Raw genomic sequence first — 21,907 nt, forward strand, 5'->3', positions numbered from 1 at the left:
GAAATACGGAAAGAGAAACATGTTCATTGGAATGGAAAAAAGAAACCGAAAAGCTGGTAGAACAGAGAGATGAGAGAAGCCATCGCTGAAGGACGGAAAGCATCCCGAGAGCACAGGCAGGCCGAGAAGGCACAGTCACTGCATGATGAAGCGGCCAGTAAAAGGGAAATATGCTGAGAGAAAAAGTCTGTGGTTCGAATACTGGTGCAAGCAAAGATAAAAGGTGAAAGTGAATGTTGGTTGTCAGGAATACGAGAGATAAAGAAGACTGCACCTAGAATATTTTGGAACCATATAAACTTATAAGTCAGGAAGTCAACAGTACAACAACATTTCCTAGACGAAGATGAAAATAAACTGGAAGGGGAAGTGGCATTAAATTACATCCGAAAAATAACAGCCGAATCTTTCCAAGGCAGTGCCAAAGTTGTATTTGAAGAAAAAAAGAGCATGAGAGAGACCCAGGTAGAAAAAGAGCTGGGGCTGACAAATCTCAACTGGAAGAAAGCCGAAGCAAAAATCCCTAAGCGCACAGCCACAGGGCTAGACGAGGTTCCTGTTAGGCTGATTAATGAACCAGGACCAAAAAATAAGAAAACTCTGGTGAAAGCAGTGGAAAAAACTTTAAAATATACACGAATACCAGACAGTTCACGACAAAGTAGAATGAATGTAGTTTATAAAGGTAAGGGGGAGAAGGATAGAAGTTCTTCGTTTAGACCGTTGACTATTGCATCGGTAATATACAGGCTAGCAATGCAGGCAATCAAATTAAAGTTTCAAGCATGGGCAGAGAATAGTGGCATTTCGGGAGAACTTCAGGATGGCTTCAGAATAGGTAGGCGTTTAGATGATTACTTATTTGTTCTTACTCAGTGTATTGAAATATCAAGAGTAGAAAGCAGACCGCTATATGTGGCCTTTTTAGACATTACAGGAGCATATGACAACGTAAACTGCAATATTTTGGGGGATATTCTTGAAGGGGAAAGCTTAGGTAACGATTGTCTACACCTTTTGAGAGAGATTTACCTAGAAAATACTGTTTGCGTTGAATGGGAAGGGATGAGGAGCGCGGAGAAAGTTCATATCAACAAGGGACTGAGGCAGGGGTGCCCTTTATCCCCGCTGCTGTTTATGATGTACATGGCGAGGATGGAGAGGGCACTAGAAGGAAGCAATATCGGGTTTATTCTCTCATACAAACAGGCGGGTACAGTAGTAGAACAGCAGCTTCTAGGTTTATTTAGGTGGACTACATTGTGTTGCTAGATAACAAGCAAAGTGATTGCAATGTCTGGCTGATATCTGTGTACAGGAAGGCGAGAATTTAGGTTTGAAATTTAGTGTTAGAAAATTGGGTGTTATGGTATTCAATGAAAACAGTGAACAGACAGTGACAATACAGGACCAGGAAATACCTCGGGTAAAAGAATATAGATACCTTGGTATATGGATAAATTAAGGCACTAGATATATGGAAACAAAGGAAAAAACAATACTAGGGAAGGGGAAGAGAAATGCAGCCATAATGAAGCACAGATTGCTATGGGGATACAATAAGTACGAGCTCCTCCGAGGTATGTGGATAGGTATAATGGTTCCAGGACTTACTTTTGGAAATGCAGTTGTTTGCATTAAATCAGGGGTATAATCAGGACTCGATGGGAACCAAAGGTCAGTGGGACGCCTCGCATTGGGCGCTCACGGGAAGACTACAAATGAAGCTGTGCAGGATGATATGGGCTGGACAAGTTTTGAAGTAAGGGAAGCTCACAGTAAACTTGATTACGAAGAACGATTGAGGAATATGGCAGAAAGTAAATGGGCTGGGAGAGCGTTGAGGTATCTGTACAGGAAAAAGATTGATTCACAGTGGAGGAAAGGAACCAGGAAGCTTACCAGCAAGTATGCGGCCTGTATTGTGGGCAACACAGCAACAAAGAAGGTCAAGCGGAGAGTCGGAGAGGCTGAAATAATTTCATGGGTGGCGGCAATGGAAAAAAAACCTGCCATGAATAACTACATAAGAGGAAAAAACAAAATCAGAATGCCTTAGAACCGCACCTAGAAAACGAGATATAAGAAGGAAAAAGAAGCTTGCTTGGCTTCACCGCAGTTTGTGCTTGCTGCGGTGAAGCCAAGGAAGCAATGGAGTATGTCTTATTAGAACGTGAAGACATCTGCCCAGCGGCGATTTAGGCGCCACTGGCCTCCTGAAGCCCTTGGGTTCAGCGAGAGCAGGGGAAAAGTAAACATGTTTGTAATAGAGAAAAATAGAGAAACAACAAAAAAGAGACATACAAAAACAAAGTTCACAATAGGTCAGAAAATTTGGTTATGGGAAGTCATAGTGGGGTGTTCTTTTTTTTTTTTTCTTAACCTAGGTAGTACATCAGAACTTGGTGACGCAACCCACCGTCTCATTCCAGAGAGTACACTTGTGACATCCATTCATCCATCCTGAAATGCGTCTTTTCTTAGTGCAAATACAGGGGGACACAATGGAAAAATATTCAGCAATATCAAGAATACATCAGTAAATGCAACATTGTTTAAACTCTGAAATTCGCAATAGCGGAATACAAACTAACAAAGTACAGCAACATCTTAAAAAATATAGAGTGTACATTCTATCATACCTGCAAAGAATAATAACAGAACATTCAAAGAATATGGCTCTCAGTAGTATTTTCAATAGTAGACGCTGCCATCACTTCATTAGGAAGCTCATTCCAATCATTAATCGTGTTAGGAAAAGATGAATACTTACACATTGGTACGGCACTGATAAGCTCTAACTTTGTTAGCGTGGTTCTCTCCTAGATGAAGCATAATGCTGCTCCTTAATTAACTGTAGCTTGTCAATACCAGTTTAACTTTTGTATATAGGAATTTCAATCTTCGGATTTTCCCGCGTGTAGGGAGAGTTTTCCAACCCAACCCATCCCGTATTCCAGATCCCCTGATTGTAGAATTATAATTTCCTCTCACAAAGCATGCTGCTCGCTTCTGGATGCGTTCTATTTTGTCTGTGAAGTTTTTAGTGTACGGATCCCAGGTAACGCATGCATATTCTAGAATAGGCCTGACGTTTTTTAAATGCAAGGTTGCCTACAGTGTTGATAGAGGATGCTTAAAATTTCGTCGGAAAAAGTGAAGATGGTACGCTTTCGCGCTAATTGAGTTAACATGATTAGACCAGTCAAGGGTTTCAGAAAACATAACTCCAAGGTAGTTAGCGTGCTCAGCGGTACTGAGTGCAATATTATTTACGCAATAAGAACTGAGGACTTTCTTTTTTTTTTTTGTAAACTGCACATAACATTTACCGGTATTCAGTCATCTGCCACTGGTTGCACCAGATACACTTCTTCAATGTCGCCCTGCGAGACATACATATTGGCGGGGCATTTCACTGTACGATACATGACACAGTTGTCGGCATACAGTCTAATGGTTGATTTAAGGCCTACTACTAAATCGTTACTATAAACAAGGAACAAAAGTGACCCAAGCACAGAGCCCTGAGGCACTCCCGATAGCATGTGCATTGGAGCTGATGTCACCCCATTAACCCTTTGAGGGTCGAATTATTTTGAAAAAAAAACTTTCCCAAGTGGTCAAATTACTTTATTGTGGATCTTGAATGTACAATATGTATAATGTCGGGGATAAATAGTAAAAAATAAAATTAGGAACAGTATTTTGGTGTCGGCATCACTCAGAACTGCAAAATGTTCAATAGTATTTCAAAGTGTGGTACTCCTTGAAAGACGGGTCTCCGCACAGCGACTTATCGCAGTCTGCACACCTAAAATGGATGTATGTTCTTCTCTTGGAGCGACAAGTTGTGTTGGCGCCCACATGACATCTCTGCGTGCAGCTGCCTTGGGCAGAGGTTTGAGGCACCCTCTCGCGTATGCGCATTGCGGCAGAGAGCGAGAATACCTCGTGAGCAGCTGTGATAAACAGCGCCAATCAAGATGGAAATCAACTTACGCTGCCCCTGCGATAGCGTGACGACAAAGAGAAAAATCATGTTTTGCGCGGCTCTGTTGCGATCACGCGGAGGAACTGAAACCGCAAAAGGGGTGTTGCCGCAGTCTGCACGATCTGCAGTCCGAAGCTAGAAATCAATTCCGTTTATCTCCTTAAGAACGTAGCACACATTTCAAATGCTTCTTATAAGTCCTAAGAGGTGGCAGCACCTCCCAGTGAGCACGCATTGTCATTATGACGCGAAATTTCAAACGGAGGGTCTAAACCGTACTCATACAGCAAAGACCTTGCGGGACAGAAAACCGCCGCCGTACATGTACGGCAAAAACCTTCACAGGGTTAAAAACAACTTACTGTTTGCACATGTGTAAATAATCCTTTATCCAGCCGAGAATATGTTCAGGAATGCCTAGGAATGATAATTTTAAGCAAAGCAGATTGTACAGGACGACATCAAATGCTTTCCGCAGATCAAGGAAGAGTGCATCTATTTGTTCACCATGGTCTAGGCCGAGTGCAATGTCATGCATGAATTCGGTTAGTTGTGTTATACACAAAAAAAAAAAAAACGGAGTGGAACCCATACTGAGCCGAGGTGAAAAAGTTTTTTGCTTGAATATGCTTCAACAGATTAGAGTACAGGACATGTTCGAGTGTCTTTCTTACAGTAAATGGAAGTTAAAGACACTGGCCTTTAATTGACTACGTGTGTACGATTGCCCTCTTTAAATATCAGTCACGTTGGCTGTCTTCCAGTCTTCGGGCAGCTTTTGAATATCTAGTGACTTGTTGAATAATATTACTAAGAAAGGCACTATCTGTGTTGCACAGTGTTTCAAAATATGATTAGAAATTTCATCAGGTCCATGAGCTGAATGCAGGTTCAGATTAAACAACAAAGCCTCCACTCCTTCCTTGCTCACAACGTTTTCCATTTCTGGTAATCATGTCAGTCTGTCAGAAATAGCAAGGCTACATGGCTTTGTAAAAACTGAATGAAAATGCACCGCTGCCCTCGAAGCTAGTGGGTCCCTGCCCGATAGGCCTGCGATTGACGTTTCAGACCTGTCCCGTCTCCTTAAGCTCTGTTTGTTGAATACATACTTCATCCTACAACAGAATTTTTACCTGCAAACGCATGCTACGACTATGGGTGCATCTATATCAGTTTCTTCTGGAAATATGGTCATGGAGGATGTCGAACGTCGGGAGTTTACATTTTTTTACCCCTTCTCCAGACGTTTTCCTGGGATATGTAGATGATTGCTTCTGCATAATTCACAAGAATGCTGTCGCTGCCTTCACTGCTCATCTTAACAAGCGTGGAACAGACAATTGGTTACTGTCGAGCAAGAAGCATACGGTTGTGTAATGTTTCTTGATGTTGTTGTCAAGCACGATGACTCTGGCCTTTCGCCTACAGGAAGCCCACACGTACAGGCCAGCACCTGCATTTTAACTTAGTACATCCGCTTTCACAGAAAAGGTCTGTTCCTGCTATGCTGTTTCATCAAACAAAAACCGTTCGCACAAGACAGGACTGCATGCGTGATATTGGGAGCATCTATGAAGATTTAAAAACCTGTGGCTACCCTCCATCCTTCTTGTCCTCAGTTAGGAAAGAAGTGTCACTCCCTAAAAGCCAGCGTTCTTCGTCGTCTCCGAAGAAGTGAGCTGCCATTCCATATGTCCCTGGCACAAGCGAGATGATCGCTCGTATTATGCACAGGTACGACGTCAAAATTGCGCATGTGTCAACCTGCAAACTAAGAAATGTTTTAGTAAACTTAAGACAAATTGTCACAGGAAAATTTTCCCGGTGTAGTCTGCGCCATAACGTGTGAGAAGTGCGATTACAAGTATATCTGCAAGACAGATGACTTGAATAAACGTGTGAAACAGCATGAGTATGACGTCAAGAAACAGCATGTGGGTTCAAGTGCCGTTGCTGAACATGTGTAATCTACGGGCCACAATATTGACTGGGCAAGTGCACGTGTCCTGGCCGAGAAAAAGAAGCTTGCATCACGCCTGCATCTATAATCCTTGCGCATACAGACCACGGCGCACACGCTGAATAGGCATGATGGGACACTTTGGATGGAGTACACTCGCTGCTTGCGTCACGTACTGAAACATCCTTAACTCCGTCGTATCTTTGTTATGGATTTTACTGTAAATACGACTGCCGTATGGGGAGCCAAAATGTCACTCAATTTTCAGTTGTTTTAGTTGGTGCACCTTTCCACTCTGATTCATCAAACTTCAAGGGCGATAACATTGTTACCGCACGCCACATGCTGTACGTGTGAGGGAAAGTGTAGGAACAAGGGGGATAGGTGAGCTGACGATGGTGGATCAGTCTTGTCTGCACAGAGGAGTAAAGCTGAGAGGAAGTGCACCGCCTTCCGTCGCGTGCGGTGCATCGGGGAGAGTGGAAGAGGGGGGGGGGGGGGGGGGGCTTAGGATTCTATGATCTGTGAATCTGTGATTGCGCAACATGTTTATTTTCCTTGTTTGATACATTATGTACAGTGACTTTTGTTTAGATAATTGGCAACTTATACGTATATTTAAATATGTTGTTGCCAGCTGTTGTATATACATGCAGTGAACTTTGTTTCCCGAACTTTCGATATACTTCTAAAGTTTTGGGACATACCAATATATTCTTTTATGAAAAAATACATATTATCCATGTCTTTACAGTGCATAGCACTCAAGAATTCGTTTGCAGCATCTTTGGCAATGGCAATGTAGTTATCGTTGATGTATTTGATCTCTCAACGAATTCTATAAGGAGCAGGCAGAGCTGGAATGTTCTGGCTACGCCACTGCAATCGAGCGACTCCTGCATCGACTCCTGCAACACAGTGACATAGGCTACCCGGCGTTTTAGTGTTACCTCCTTTCTAACCTGCACATTTCTTTTTGTTCTTTTGTGTGCTGCAAATGTGTAACACTTGGTGCCCCACATTCTCTCAATATGGGCATGGTCGGTGTTGTGGGCATCATCATTAATTTGCAGCCACTTTTGCAGGCCTTTCCAACCATGTGGATATCAACTTCATACACTTTGGACCATGTAATTATGTATGCTGGTCTCCGTTCACGGGGAATCACGTCCGAGGAAGGCCACAAGCAAAATTTGCACACAGCAGTAGCAGGAAGGGACAAAATGGGGAGCACCAGTCGCGGTGCATGTAAACCTGGTGTCTGTGTCACTGTGCGGACTGCAGGGGCAGGTGCTTACCTTGAGAGATTGCTTCCCAATGCAACTGACCAGGCCCCTACATCCAAGAAACAACATGGCGAACATGACCAAGTGGGACAGCAGTGAAACCAGACTCTGCTATCAATCACTTTAGTGTAGCTTACACAAAAAATCCAGGCTGTCGAGCAAGAAGAGCAATCCTGAACAAGACTAGGAAATTAATATGGGAATGAGAAAGCTTGCTGAGTAGAGTGACCTCTTTCTTGAATGCAAGTACTGAAGGCCAAAAACGTTAAGAAGAGTCAAGTGTTACATTGCACACGGTGCAAAGGTTAATGCAAGACGTGCACATGGCAACGTAGACTAGAAAATACTGCTACAGATATGTTATGATACTACACAGTGGCTGGTATTAAGTTTGAGCAAAAAATCGGTTGACCTTTATGTCTGGATGAGGAAGAGGAATGATCTCTAACAAAATTGGGGATTGAAAAAGCTTGCATTCATTGAAAAAAATGTCATACTTGGCACATTCGACAAGGCCAGGAAGCTGATTAAGGAAGGCCAAGCCGGCGGAACTCTTTTGGCCAGTGTTTTCCGTGCTCGTTCAGAGGTTGCAGGTGCATCTAAACACGAACAATCTTCTTTGGTGAGGTACCTGGATGAGTCGGCCAATAGGCTTGCTGGTGGAATGATGGCTAAGGCTATTTTCGTTCTTGACACAGTCCTCCGTAGACTTGCTATTGCAGCCGAATACTTCTAGATCGGGTTCTTTGTTCGTTTTGTAAAAGACTTGTGAATTCAGCTCCAGCCCTTTCCTGTTGGTGTAGATGGTGGCTCCTGTGATGAGGACCAAGATGTGTTTGGTGCACACTCTGTTGGAGCAGAACAGTAACACCTGAGATACAGCACACGTTAGCTAAACTCATATACTGTTTTCTTTTATGTAATTATGCTGAACTGTAAATATGAACAAACATTTATATATCTGCTACTAACAAATGTCATGACGATGAGCAAAACGAGAACAAGGTGAAAGCAGGAGCCAATGTTTCGACAAGTGGACTTGTCTTCTTCAAGGCAACATATGCTTTCCTCACCACAGTGTATATAGGTGGGGTTCATCTAAAGGGGAGAGGGCGTAAGGCGGTTGGGAGCGGCAAAGAGCAAAGGTGTGTTAGCGGCGAGGGCGTCGGATTGAGAATAAAGGAGTGCTGTGCGCAAGGCCAGTGACACGGCCTTCTGTCAATCACACGTCAACGGCAGTGTATCAGCCGGCCTGTCAACGACGTGCACACCAGCCCTCTATTACCTGCTTCGCTGGTGGTCGTGGGCTATCACGTGTGTGAAAGAGATAATAGGCGCGGCAGAAACTGGTGCTTTTGAAATAAAAAAAATGAAAAAAAATAAGGAATAAATAAGAGGGAGTACTGAGATAAAATAAATCAATAAAAGGTAAAAATAAAGACAAGCAACCAAACTAAGTGTTGTTACCTATAGCTTGAAATTTAGCAGCGAATAGATTCTAAAGCTCTCTTTGAAGCATTTATGCTTATTGGTTGCAATGTCTTGAACTTATAGATGAGGTATGATTCTCTGTATTTTCTTTCTCATTCAGAACAGTAATTTGACTGTAAGATGTAGAGTTTAATTTCATCAAAATTATGACCTGGTTTTGACGGCTTTAGCTGTGTCCACGCGATGTCCATTTAATCTGATGTTCATTGATTGTCCCGTTTCACCGATATATTGTTTCTTGCCAAAGGAACATTTAAGCATATAAATCACATCCGAACTTGTATGAGTGATGCTAGATTTGACTTCATGTGTGTAACTATTTGCGCTGCTTTTAATTTTAATGCCACATTGAAGGTGCCTGCAGATGTCGCCTTAGGTTTTGCACCTGGGGTGACTGCCACAAGTACGCCTCACAATTCAGGGGATTATGAAGACCCATCATTCAACATTGGCTCTACATCAGTTCACACTGTCATTACTGAACGAGGAATATGAACAAAGAACGCACACTTACACCAATGGAGCTGTCTAAGCCACCAGCTCCACAGGCGCTGTTATCAACCCAGCCTTACAATTCACAATAACATTCAAAGTGTCCCATATAACGACTTCTACGGCATCAGAACTTGCCGCTGTACATGCTGTTGTTAATTACATCACATAAGCCAAACCTTGAAAGTGGGTCGTTTTTTGTGACTCCAAGGCAGCCCTTCAGAGTCTGCAGTCAGCCTTACCATGCACGACCTATGGACAACTAGCGTTTGAGACCAGAGAAGTTCTTCATCAAGCCCTTATAAACGGACATGACATCTTCCAGTGGCTTCTGGGGCGCTGTGGCATCATTGGAAATTACCTTGCTGATGATGCCACCCAGTCAGTCCATAAAAAAAATCTGACACTTCCTATCCCTTATCAATGACAGACGCTGCAAGAAGTTTTCGTTTACTTGCTAAAACCAAGTTTTCGTTTACTTGCTAAAACCAAGACTGAAATTCTATGGAACACCACGAATTTCTCAAACTGCCATCTCCACCAGCTGTATCCTACATTAAAGCTGTCGATTCCATCGAACTTCTCTCTCCATGATGCAAATTTACTGTGCTGCCTCTAGTTAAGAGTGGCTTTTATGAAAGCCCGTTCATTCCTTATTGGAATGTCCGGCACACCACTTTGTGACTCGTGCAAATGTGAAGAGACGATCGAGCACGTGTTGTGTTTTTGTAATCTCTGAGATTGAAAACGACGTTCTTCAAAGGGTGCTAAACCGATTAGACAGTAGACCATTTTCAGAGACTAAGATTCTCGGTCCATGGCCCCATGCATCACAGGCTTGCAAATCGACACGAGCACTGCTATGTTTCGCAAAATCGACTAGCCTCAATGACCGTTTATAGACGTGAAGTTACGGACAACCGCACGTATTCACACCGATAGTACCTTATTCCCTGCCTACCCTTTCTTCCCTCAAACCCTTTCCCCTGTGTAAGGTAGCAAGCCGGACACGTCTGGTTGATGATGATGATAATGACCTTGATGTGTTTGGCACATACCCACTTACGAGGATTGGCCAAAAGTCGAGCAGACTTATGTGTTCAGGTAATAAAATTATAAATCTATAATCAATAATTTTGATGAATAGTAAATTAAAGCGAGGAAAGGTCAAAACGATTCAAGAGACAGTCATTCACTCAAGAAGTAGAAAAGTATACATAATATAAACAAGGCATTAAAGGAGGAATGAAATTACTGATATGGTCAACAATGAAATCTGTTTGATTCAACAATGAGATTTTCTAATGCCATGCTTCCATTCCTGTATGAGTGCCCAAGCATAGTCGCTCCGAAAGGCAGCAGTACCGGATTGTTCAATGGCAGGCCAAGCTGTTGCACTGTAATTTCCTATGTCATTTTTCTCGGGAAGGAGAAACGCTGGCATTCCAGTAAGTAGCGTTTAATCGTTTCTAGCGACTTGCGAAAATGGCACAAAGGGGAAATTGCCAGACCAGATCAGTGCATGTATAAATTTAGGGGTGGGACTCGACAACGCAGTTTCGTTAATTTCCCTTCCGTCTGTCTGGCTTTGCAAAATTTCCTGCTCCAAGCGAATCGTAAGGGGTGTAGTTCTAGGGATGATGTTAGATTTGATTTTGATGTTAAAAGGATGTAGGTTCTAAACATGACAGACGTGATAAAACCCGTCGTTGGAAGAAGGGTAAGCACAGGGCCACTGATAGAAGTCTTGGCCAAGCTGTCTCCCGCTTCATTCATAACTATGCCTTTGTGCCCAGGTACCCATATTAATCATAAACTCCGCAAATGACATGGAGCCAGTGAGTACTAAGTTTTTAATATATGCGACTCGCCAGGAGCTGCAAGTGAGGTGCACAACAATAAGGAGTCTGTGATTAGTACCACAGTTGTCCTGGATGTTGGTAGCTTATGCAAAGCAGGACGACAGCTAGGAATTCCGCTAGGAATATTGGAGTGAAGTCAGGGAGCCAAATAGAAAAAGACCAATCCAATGATGATGAAAAAGTTCCAACTGCGGCCTTTTCCTCACTCTGCAAAGCATCTGTTGCTCTAATTATGTTTGTGTGGAGTTTATTCAAGGGATCCTCAAGTATGCTGTTAATATGCGAGGGCAGCTGCTTTGCATTGTTTGGGTATATGTCATCATAAGTAATAACCAATGATTTTGAGATACTGTTTACCGTGATTACATCATTTATATTGTTACGTGTAGAAAGACACAGACGGAAAAGACTATTTACAAGCTATTTACACTGGACTGGAGCCAGAGCGCCAGGCCAACATTTTCTCGCGCCAAGGGCACAAACCCACTTCGTCGTCATTCTCGCGGCGGCTCGTCTCTCAGGTATCTACCGATAATATCGTAATAATATGTGCATTTAATGGACTCGATAATGATTGTGTTATAATCACTTGTGGCGTGTGAAACTGAGGCCATCTGAGTCCAATAAATTGAGCTCGTTGATTGATAAAGCTTGACTGGGCCCTTTTTAGTGGGGATTCATAGAGCCTAATGAATTGGGAACAGTGAGCACTTTAAGTCTCATTTCAAGGGAAGGTATTTGTGATTCCTTCTAGAGCACAGCATTTGCTACAAACTTTGGTAGCCCCAGACATCAGCGAAGCGCTTCCCGTTGCAGCAAAGCTTGTGGACGTAGCTTGTAAACAGGCGCCGGAACACAGCCAAACTCTAGTATAGGTCGGATATACATGGCAGTAAATCATTATTAGTGTGTATCTGCGCATGTCCCATCGATTATTGCTTGTCCTTCTTAATATCCCCATTGCACGGGAAGCTTTTGAAGTTATATGTTCAATGTGATGATGCCGGTTTAGATTTCCGTCATAAATAATTCCAAGGTACTTGTCTTCTTTCAATTGTGGAATGGCGGTATGAAAGGGATATAATAACTGGGTTTTGTAGAGGAAAGACAAGAGCGGCACTCTTTTTTACATTAAGGGACAAGTGAATACTGTACAGTCCTGCTTCTAGCTCGCATAAGTATTCCTGTAGGCCCTCGTTCAGTGACTGAATATCACTTGCCGAAGCAAAAAAATGCTATATCATCAGTGTAAACATACGTGCATACATTTCGATAAGGAATGGAGCTGAATAAGATGTTAAACAGCGGGGATAAAACTGTGCCTTGCGGAACCTGGGCATTTGTCTGAATTTTCCAGATGAAATTCTACTTTGTGCACAGTAAAACTCCCTTAATAAAACTTGGTGCTGGGCTAGTTGGTGATGGATTCTTTAAAACTGATGGTAGCGCTAAAAAGGACAGAGCGCTACCATCAGTTAAAAAAGAAAACTCCCTGCTCTACTAGAACTCAACAGTCCATGTTACGAAGTATTCAGGTAATCCAGTATTCTGCATCCTCTTTATAAATATAGGGTATTCCACACTATCGTATGCTTTAGAAATGTCCAGTGTAACTAGAGCTGCATATTGTTTTTGTTAACGAGCCGACTAAATTCGGCTCTCTAGGTGGACATGTGCACACCACGTTGACATCCCTGGTCCAAGTCCAATTTGGCAGGGGATCAATTCTCTTGTGGTCACAAACTTAGCCATACATGTGTTTAATCATTTTTCTATTAATTTTACAAAATTTGATGTTAGAAGAATAGGCCGAACATTGTCTAGAACATAACCTTTGGTTTGATCTTTCATCAGTGGAATCACCGCTATTCTCCGCACAGGAGGGATCCATGCATACTGTATTGAGCAATTTACAGCATCTAACAAGCCATTAAGAGCGACGTCAAAGAGAAGTTTAATCATGTTAGTAGCGAGTCCATCGGGACCTGGGACTGCAGCTGGTAAACATGAAATAGCTGTGGGAAAATTCTGTCATAAAAATCTCTTCGAAATCTTCTGATGTGCCTTGTTTAAGGAGAGGAGGGAAGAGAAGGTCTCTAACCCTGTCGCAATTGCATCTAGAGAGTCAGCTTTTTCACTGGTGGTTAAAACTATTAACTCCAAGTTCAAGGCGTGAGGAATCATTTTTTGGGATCTTAAAAACCGAAATAATGCATGATTATTATTTTATATTGAAATAAGTTCGACATGGCGCACATTGTATTTGCTTTTGCCTTAGATACCATTCCTTTAAATGTTCCAGCAATAAATTTATAGTTGCTCCAGTTTTTTGGAGACTGGTTATGCACGAGTTGTTTCCATACAGCTTTACGTCGCTTCTAGTCCCGCAAGCAGTCGTCATTCCACCAATTTGTAGAAGCAGTGTCTTTGCATGCTTTTAACTGGAACTCTGACCTTTTGCGCGAAGTATCGGAGATTGAGCAAATATCCTCAGCCTTAAATGAACAATTTTCAGTTGATTTGCAAATGGTCTGCAAGCATTTTTTAAATTTACAGTAATCCAGAAAAGAGTAGATTCGAGCCTCCATGGTGGACTGTGGACCTGCCACTTCAAACACAACTGTAAAATGATCACTATTTGTCCCAACATCCACCGTTTCACATGCAGATATGGAAAGACCTGGAGCCGGAAATGTAAGTTTGAGAACAGATCTAAACTGTCCGCGAAGAAATTTAACTGAACCCGAATTTTGGCACGAAAAGTTACTAGTTGTTTCCCAGTCCTGTAGATGCTTTCCACACTGGTCTGATCTGAATCTCCACGATACGTGATGCGAGTTGAAGTCACCAGCCAATAACTACCTCTTTACCGCATTTTGCCGAATCATAGTCTAGTGGCCGTGCATCCTGCACACCCGAGGGAAAGTATATAGTATTTACCAACGAGAAAGGCCTGCTGCCAGGGAGAATAGTTTCTACTGCTAGAATTTCACATTCTGGAGACATCAACTAGAATTATATATTTGCCCTGTGGCAAAACATGCTTGAGACCATAATTAACTAGCCCCCACCTCTACACCGGCGATCCAGGCGAAAGGACCTAAAATTACAGAAACAAAATTGGTTTTCAGAGGATAACCAAGCTTCTTGCAGTAAAATTACATCTGGAGAAATTTGAGAAGATAGAACATTTAAATCTGTAGAAGCAGCGAATATTGATCTGCAGTTCCAGTGCAGCACCCTCATCTACCTTCCAGTGATGATAGCACTGTAGAGGCAACAACCTCCTCCAAAATAATATATTTCAGGTTGACTTCAGAGAGGATTTTCTTAGATTTACTGAGTGTGAAGTGGTAGCCTCCAGGGGAGAACACCTCCTTTTATGTGCCCTCACGTTAATTTCCATGTTTGAAGTATCCTGATAATCAGAGTTGTCTGGGCTAGTAGTGACCTTGTTTGAGGAACCTGGAACAGGCCTGACTTGCTTTTTATGGGTTGTAGATCCAACTTCGCTGTTTTCCTGAGAGTGGGGTGAACAAGCATTTCTGTCAGAGGTTATTGCCTCAGCAGTAGCAGTCAATAACAATTATGCTAACTGTGAGGATACCAGTCCATTAAAGCATTCCGTGACGCTTTCTACAATGCACTCCATAAGTTTAGCCATAGACTTTTCAATAGCTTGTGCGATTACCTCCGACAGGCTTCCATCAACGACAGCCTGGTGTCATGCTGTCACACTTGCATAACTATGGGCTCTTCCATTTACCTCCGCAATGCATGAGCAACGCCTTTTGTCCATAACTTCCAGTATTTGGACCTATGGGTCCTGGGTGCCAGACGACCTAACTTCGCCACAGGCCACCACATAAGTAATGCTTTTCTTCACTATGCATCCTCTGCTTGGACAGCGAGGATTCTTTTGCGCCTTCCTGGGACACCCTGTAACAGACAGCACGTGGGATTGGTCACACACGTTCACGTTGCGGAGAACGCCTGGTGCTGGGCAGTTCCCGCTGTAGCAAATGTCAGCTTGCACAACTTGCATCATGCTTAGTGTTTTAGGACCATTATATTCAAATCCATTATATTATATTCAATTGAGGACGACACAATGAGCTATGGAAAGAAGAATGATAGGTGTAACGTTAAGGGATAAGAAAAGAGCAGATTGGGTGAGGGAACAAACGCAAGTTAATGACATCTTAGTTGAAATCAAGAAAAAGAAATGGGCATGGGCAGGACATGTAATGAGGAGGGAAGATAACCGATGGTCATTAAGGGTTACAGACTAGATCCCAAGGGAAGGGAAGCGTAACAGGGGGGCGGCAGAAAGCTAGGTGGGCGGATGAGATTAAGAAGTTTGCAGGCACGGCATGGCCACAATTAGTGCATGACCGGGGTTGTTGGAGAAGCATGGGAGAGGCCTTTGCCCTGCAGTGGGCGCAACCAGGCTGATGATGATGATGATGATGATGATTATGCTGATGATGATGATGATATTCAAATCACTGTATTCAAATCGGCTTGCTACATTTAATTTGCGGGCCAGGGGGAGGTTCGGATAGAGCACTACAATTAGCCGCGCCCAGTGATTGTGTGCCTTACAGCACGAAGTCATAGGATTCTCAAATGCCCGAACTGTTTATCTCTGTCCAGAGATAGCTTACAAAGCATTGCAGTCTCGGTATGTTATCATCATGAAAAGTCTAATCAATCTTACAGGTATAATTGTCAAATTTAATTGTGTTATCACAACGTATCGTAGATAGGCTCATGAAAGCGACGTTGGTCTAACGTGGAAAGCAGTTTCAGTGCTAATTATTTCTAAAGACAAGTGTCGCTTGTTACTTTGACAATTTAATTTTCAGGCAGTTTCTAAATAAGTTAAATTATTACATGTTTCCTGGCAGGAGGAAAAAAAACAGATATTTAGTTTTTTTGAAAAAATGAAGGCCAGCTTTTGTTGATGTGTGCTGAAAATTTGTACTGTGTAGGTTGCTTATGGGCTCTGAAAACAGTTACTGAATATTCGCTTCCTAGCAATTTTTATGCTTTATGCATGTCATTTACTTTTCTCCCCCGTTATCCTCGGCGAAATGTGGGGCAGAGGGTATTCAAAAAACGGAGCAGTGTTCTGATAGATCAGCGGTATATGTTTGTTCTGTGTAGGTTTCTTACAGCCTTTGCAGAAATTTACTGATCAAAGCATTCCAAGGTGTCGTGCTGCCGCTAACTGAAATGTTTCCCAAACTTCTAAAACAGCACGAAAGACGGTTGAATTCCCGTGAAAATAGAGATAATATTCAGCACAATGTGTTACGAAACTTTCACTTGCAAGTGTTTCTCAATGCAAGTGTTGCAGATAATTACTAATCCCTCGTTTTGTTTTTCATGTATTTTACAAGATTCGTAGTCTGTTTCTCAGGTGTCCTCTGTGAGCTAAACAAGGCATCTTATTCATATCTTAGGAAAATTAGGGGCATGGTATGGCCAATGTGTAGGCAGTGTTCCAAATGGGTCGGTGAAGTGCGCATCTTCGAGCAGAATATGTATGCAAGTAATCCATAGCACTATTAGTCTGTTTTATGAAAGCTGTAAAACTTAGCTGCAATGTATAAGTACAACTACAGCTCAGGTGAAAGTTTGCGAACATAAGCAGAACAATATGCCAACTTTATCTGCAATGGTAAATGAGTGTTGATCAACTGCAGGGTTAAAAAAAATGTAAGCAAGTGTTCAAAAGTATCACGCTGCTGATATTAGCCAGGTTTCCCAATGTCCCAAGAGAACTGTGCTTTTCAGATATTTATACTTTGAAGGAATAGTCAGCATTTTAGGTGCAATGTGTCACATAGTCTTAACGTTTATGCTCATTTAGAGGCGATATGAATAACTATTGAACCTTTTTTTATTTTTACTTTTTCTGCGTGATACATTAGTTTCGTCTGGTGTCCTCACTAAACAAAAGATGGCCACTTCGTTATGTTTGGTGACTAAGCAGTTAATGGATGTTGTGCAGGGAAGGCTCAAAATAGATAAGTCTTCGCAATAAGAAGAAGAAGATTGGATTTATTGATAGGAAAGACAGAGAGGTCGACCTAAGCTAATGTGCTCTAGTCTGCTACTCTGCACTGGGGGAGAGGGAAGGGGAGTGAAAGTACTGGGGTGGATGATGATGATAAGAGAAGTGGTGAGTGCTTATGTACATAAGACAGTTGTCTTGCTAGAGCCGCTCGTCGAGCTTGGTGTCCTGTAGAAACTTCAACAATACTTTTGTTGCACGTATTGAAGTTGCAGTGTCAGGCCATGGGCCGAGGATAGCTTCCTCCGACAGTGGTTGTCTGCCAACGCTGGCTAAGAAACTTTCTAGCGTCCTTCGCTCCAGCATATATGCTGGGCAGTCGCACAGTAGGTGTTGCAGTGTTTCAGGCGTCTGGCAGTGATCACAATCAGGGCTGTTCGATTGGCCGATAAGGTGTGCGTAGCGACGGGTGAAAGCAACGCCGAGCCGAATCCTGTGTAACAGTGATGTTTTGCTCCGTGTAAGCCTCGGGGGCAAACAGAATTCACCGTCTGGGTCAATCGTGTAGATGTCTGTGAATGTTGTTATAGTGGGCTCTGTAAGCTTTTGTAAGGTCCTGCATGAGTGCCTTAATCATGGAGTTGGTGTCAGGTCGCGAGTAGGCAATCCGTATTTCATCAGAGGAAGAGGACGCCAATCTTGCCTCACTGTCAGCGAGTTCATTGCCAAAAACACCACAATGACTAGGCACCCATTGAAATGTGATCACGTGGCCACTCAACTCGGCACTGTGATGAAGTTCGACGATTTCCAGCATGAGCAGGTAGTACGGTCCTTTCTTTAAAAAACATTTTAGCGCCTGTAGTGCTGATTTGGCATCGCACAATATCGTCCATTTATGAGGTGTCTGCATTCTCATAAAACGGACAGCCTCCCGTATTCCCACAAGTTCCGCAGCCGTAGATGTCGATTTGTTGTCTAATCTAAATCGTTGAGTAATTCCAAGTTGTGGGATGACAAATGCGGTCGTTGTGGCAGATGGCGTGACCGAACCATCAGTATATACTTGTACAGTCCCACTATATAATGTAAATATATGAGACAGGGTGAGCTGTTTCAAGCCAATGGAGGAAACGTGAGATTTCTTCATGATTCTGGGTATCCGAAGCCTCACTGGTGGTCTTGGCAATGTCCATGGAGGTGTTGCGGGAATATTGGTGGCCTGGAATCTTGCAGGTATAACACTTGCGTGACATGCAATAGCTTTAGAAAAACCACAGTCAAGGTTGGTGCTTGGAAGTGCTGACAGTGGATGGTGCGGGTGTCTGGTCAGCAGGCGAAGATAGGTTCGCACAGGTTCACAAGACCTGTATATGTCGATTGGACAAGCCCGTGCTTCCGCTATTGTGCCCTTAGTTGACGTGCAGCGTGGCAAGCCAAGACATATCCGTAGTGCTTGTGCCTGAAGGCTCTCCAGCGTGCGTATACAAGATGAGCCCATGTTAGATAACACAGGCATGCTGTAGCGTATGTAGCCCACAAAAAGTGCCGGGTACACTTGGAGCAAACTTCGCTCAGAGGGGCCCCATCTCAGTCGTGATATTACACGAATGACGTGTATGAAGTTGGTCAGTTTAGCCCTAAGCGCAGTAACATGTTTGGTCCAAGAAAGACTGCGGTCTATTATCACGCCAAGAAATCTGTGGTGGGTGACTAAAGGGAGCACCGTTCCGTCGACAACGATCGGATAATTTGACATTGATTTGCGCGTGAATGCCATGACTGCACACTTAGTTGTCGAGAGTTGCAGGCCTCTACGGCGCAAGTACTTCGACGTTATGGTAACCGCACGTTGAAGCCTTGCATGCACTTGTGGACGCGTGACCCCAGATGACCAAATACAGATATCATCCCCGTACGTGCTGATACGCAGCACTGTTTCAGGTAGCTCGTCTGCAAGGCCCACCAGTATGATGTTGAATAATATTGGGCTAAGGACACCACCCTGCGGAACACCCCTGCGAACGTCATGTCTATCAGTCTCGCCATCCGAAGTGGACATGAAGATGGTGCGGCCACTGAGGTAACTCTGCAGCCATGCATACATCCGGCCACCAACTCCAATATCCTCAAGCGCCCGAAGAATCGAATGGTGGAAAACGTTGTCGTAGGCACCTTTGATATCCAGAAATATTGCACATACCAGACGACGGCGTCTCTTTTCCTGTTGAACAGAAGATACTAGGTCGATCACACAGTCAATGGACGATCGGCCTCTTCTGAATCCATTGATAAAATCAGGAAGTCCGCCACTTTTCTCGAGTAGCCATTCCATTCTGCTCAGTACCATCCGCTCCATCACTTTACCGACAAAGCTTGCCAAGGCTATTGGCCGATAATGTGAGAGATCATGTGGGCATTTCCCAGGTTTTAGCAAAGCCACAAGACGTCTGCACTTCCAGTGATTAGGCACAGTTGCTGTGTCCCACGTAGAGTTGTAGAGCGTCAGGAGAATTTCTCGAGCTTCTACTCCAAGCTGACAAATCGCGGAGTATGTAATTCCGTCTGGTCCTGGACAAGTTGACCGGCGGGAAGTAGATATCGCAGCGTCGAGCTCGTGCATAGTAAAAGGCGCGTCTAGACAATGATCACTAGATGGTGAGAAAGTCAGTCGTGATTGCGTTGGTATATTGTTGGAGGAGCTCACAAGTAATTTGCAGAAGTCATCGGCGACCTCAACTTCACGCCGGCCTTGCCGTATGGCCACAGCGCTGAACGGGTGAAGCTGTTGTGGAGGCGAGCGAAGACTTCGTACAATTTTCCAAATTCTAGAGAGAGGTTTTCTCGGATCCAGAGAGCCACAGAATGATCTCCAGCATTGTTTGTCAAGTTTGTCAAGGTGGCACAGGACATGACGCTGCGCCCGGCGTGATGCAGTGACATCTAATGGTGATTTGGTCCTTCTGTATTTCCGTTCTGCTCGACGCCGTATCGCGCGAAGTTGCTCGTACTGGTCATCTATAGGTGATCTAGGTGAAGGTGCGCTGATGTGTTTTGTTGTTTCGCGTAATGTTGCCGCGATGACATCTTCAATATTGGATGGTGCTTGGATAGCTTGACATGCGGTGTTCACAGATTCTCTAAATGTTGGTCAATCGATAGAACGCACAGTGGGCGGTGCTGGAGGATGTAACCATTTCAACTGTATATATGTTGGTAGATGGTCACTTCCATGGGTGTCGAGATCAGTGCACCATCGTGTAGCAGACAACAGGCTTTTTGAAACAAACGCAATGTCAAGACAACTGCTGTAGTAAGAGCCTCGAAGGTATGTTGGCGAGCCATCATTGATCACCATCAAGCCTTGACTAAGCATGAAGTCAGCCAAGTCTCTTCCGCGGGCGTTCGTCGAAGCAGAGCCCCACATGGGATGGTGGGCATTAAAGTCGCCGATGACTGTGGGGACCCGGACAAGTTTTCAGTATGGACAGCAAATATGAACAGTCTATGCTCGATGTTGGGGGTATATATCCGCTGATTACTGAGAATGTGCGCCTTTGTACTTCAGCATTATGCAAACGTACTCGTTGGAAGCGTGTGCAGGAATGTCTTTACGAAGGCACGTTAAGTTCCGACGAACAAAAGTGAGCACTTTGCTTAAATTGTGGTCATTCCTTGACCACAGTGGCACATATCCAGATACTCGTAGTAAAGACGTCATGTTTGGTTCACATATTACAGCCACGGAAAACTGATATTTGAACATCCATTGCCGAAAGTCTGCGAATCGGCCTCGTAGGCCTCTGGCATTCGACTGCATTATTGCACATCTTCGTAATTGGTTTTCAAAAGATAGCGCCACGATGTCTTATTGTAGAGCCGCGAGGAGCGGTAGCATCTAGAACATGTAGCGCAGTCTTAGCAACCGGCGTCTGTAGTCCGCAGAGAAGTGAACGCACTGTAGTTATCAGGTGTTTCAGCATACTTCGTACATTTTCATTTTCTGTCTTATCCTTCTCAGCTACCTTTGCAGACGCATCTCCCGATGCATTCAAGCCTGTTTGTTTGGATGGGAGCGACGGCCAGTCAATGTCAGAGTCGGTCGGCGGAATCGTCATTTTATGTTGCGCATGTGTGCCACGTGCTGCTGCCGAAGAATGTATGTCGGGCCCGCATCTTGATCGCAGGAGCAAACTTGGCAAGCGAGGAGTTTGCCATGTGGACGATGGTCCATCTGTACGGGACGTACTCTTATCTTGCTGTCGTCTGCGTCGCGATCGGCGTCTGCGGCGGCGTATCGATGTAGCAGCCTGTCTGTGAGTGGAGTTGTCCCGCACCATCTTTCGAAGCACTGACATTTCGTCCTTAATTTTCTGGCACTCTTTTGATGTCGCTTCATGTGGACCGGCGCAATTAGGACATTTTAAGGCAGTAGCATCCAAGCTGTCATTTTGATGGGCCCCTCCACACCGTTGGCATGTTACGCCGCCCTTGCAAGCTGCGCTTACGTGTCCTATTTTGAAACACTTCCGACACTGCACCAGTTTTGGCACGTAAGGGTGTACACGGTGTCTTATGTATCCTACTTTTACGTAGTCAGGTAATGTTTCTGAGTCAAAAACTATTTTAATACACCGGGATTGACCGAAGCGGTGAATCTGCACTATTGGTGCGGTGAAATTCAAAAGCCTCTTGAGGTCAGTGTCAGCGATTTCTTTGTTCACATCAGAGATAACGCCAGTCGAGGTTCCTCTTCCATACGCAAAGAAGGAGCGCACTGGGATGTTTCCTAGCAGT

At 43.8% G+C, this 21,907-nt stretch overlaps 1 protein-coding gene across 10 annotated transcripts in view; it reads left to right on the plus strand.

Annotated features, from left to right (window-relative positions):
* Amph (amphiphysin) overlaps window positions 1–21,907 on the plus strand; it is a 284,018-nt gene that overhangs the window by 165,705 nt on the left and 96,406 nt on the right. The window contains exon 10 of one of the 10 annotated variants that reach the window (XM_070536831.1): window positions 8,047–8,126. The exons of the other annotated variants lie outside the window; for them this stretch is intronic. Within the exon in view, the coding sequence (XP_070392932.1) occupies window positions 8,047–8,111 (65 nt within the window). The 3' untranslated portion in view covers window positions 8,112–8,126. Of the gene's footprint in view, window positions 1–8,046; window positions 8,127–21,907 lie in introns of those variants that run through there. 10 annotated transcript variants of the gene reach the window in all.

Source organism: Dermacentor albipictus, chromosome 4 (assembly GCF_038994185.2).
Source record: "Dermacentor albipictus isolate Rhodes 1998 colony chromosome 4, USDA_Dalb.pri_finalv2, whole genome shotgun sequence".
In the NCBI taxonomy this organism is placed as follows: domain Eukaryota; kingdom Metazoa; phylum Arthropoda; class Arachnida; order Ixodida; family Ixodidae; genus Dermacentor; species Dermacentor albipictus.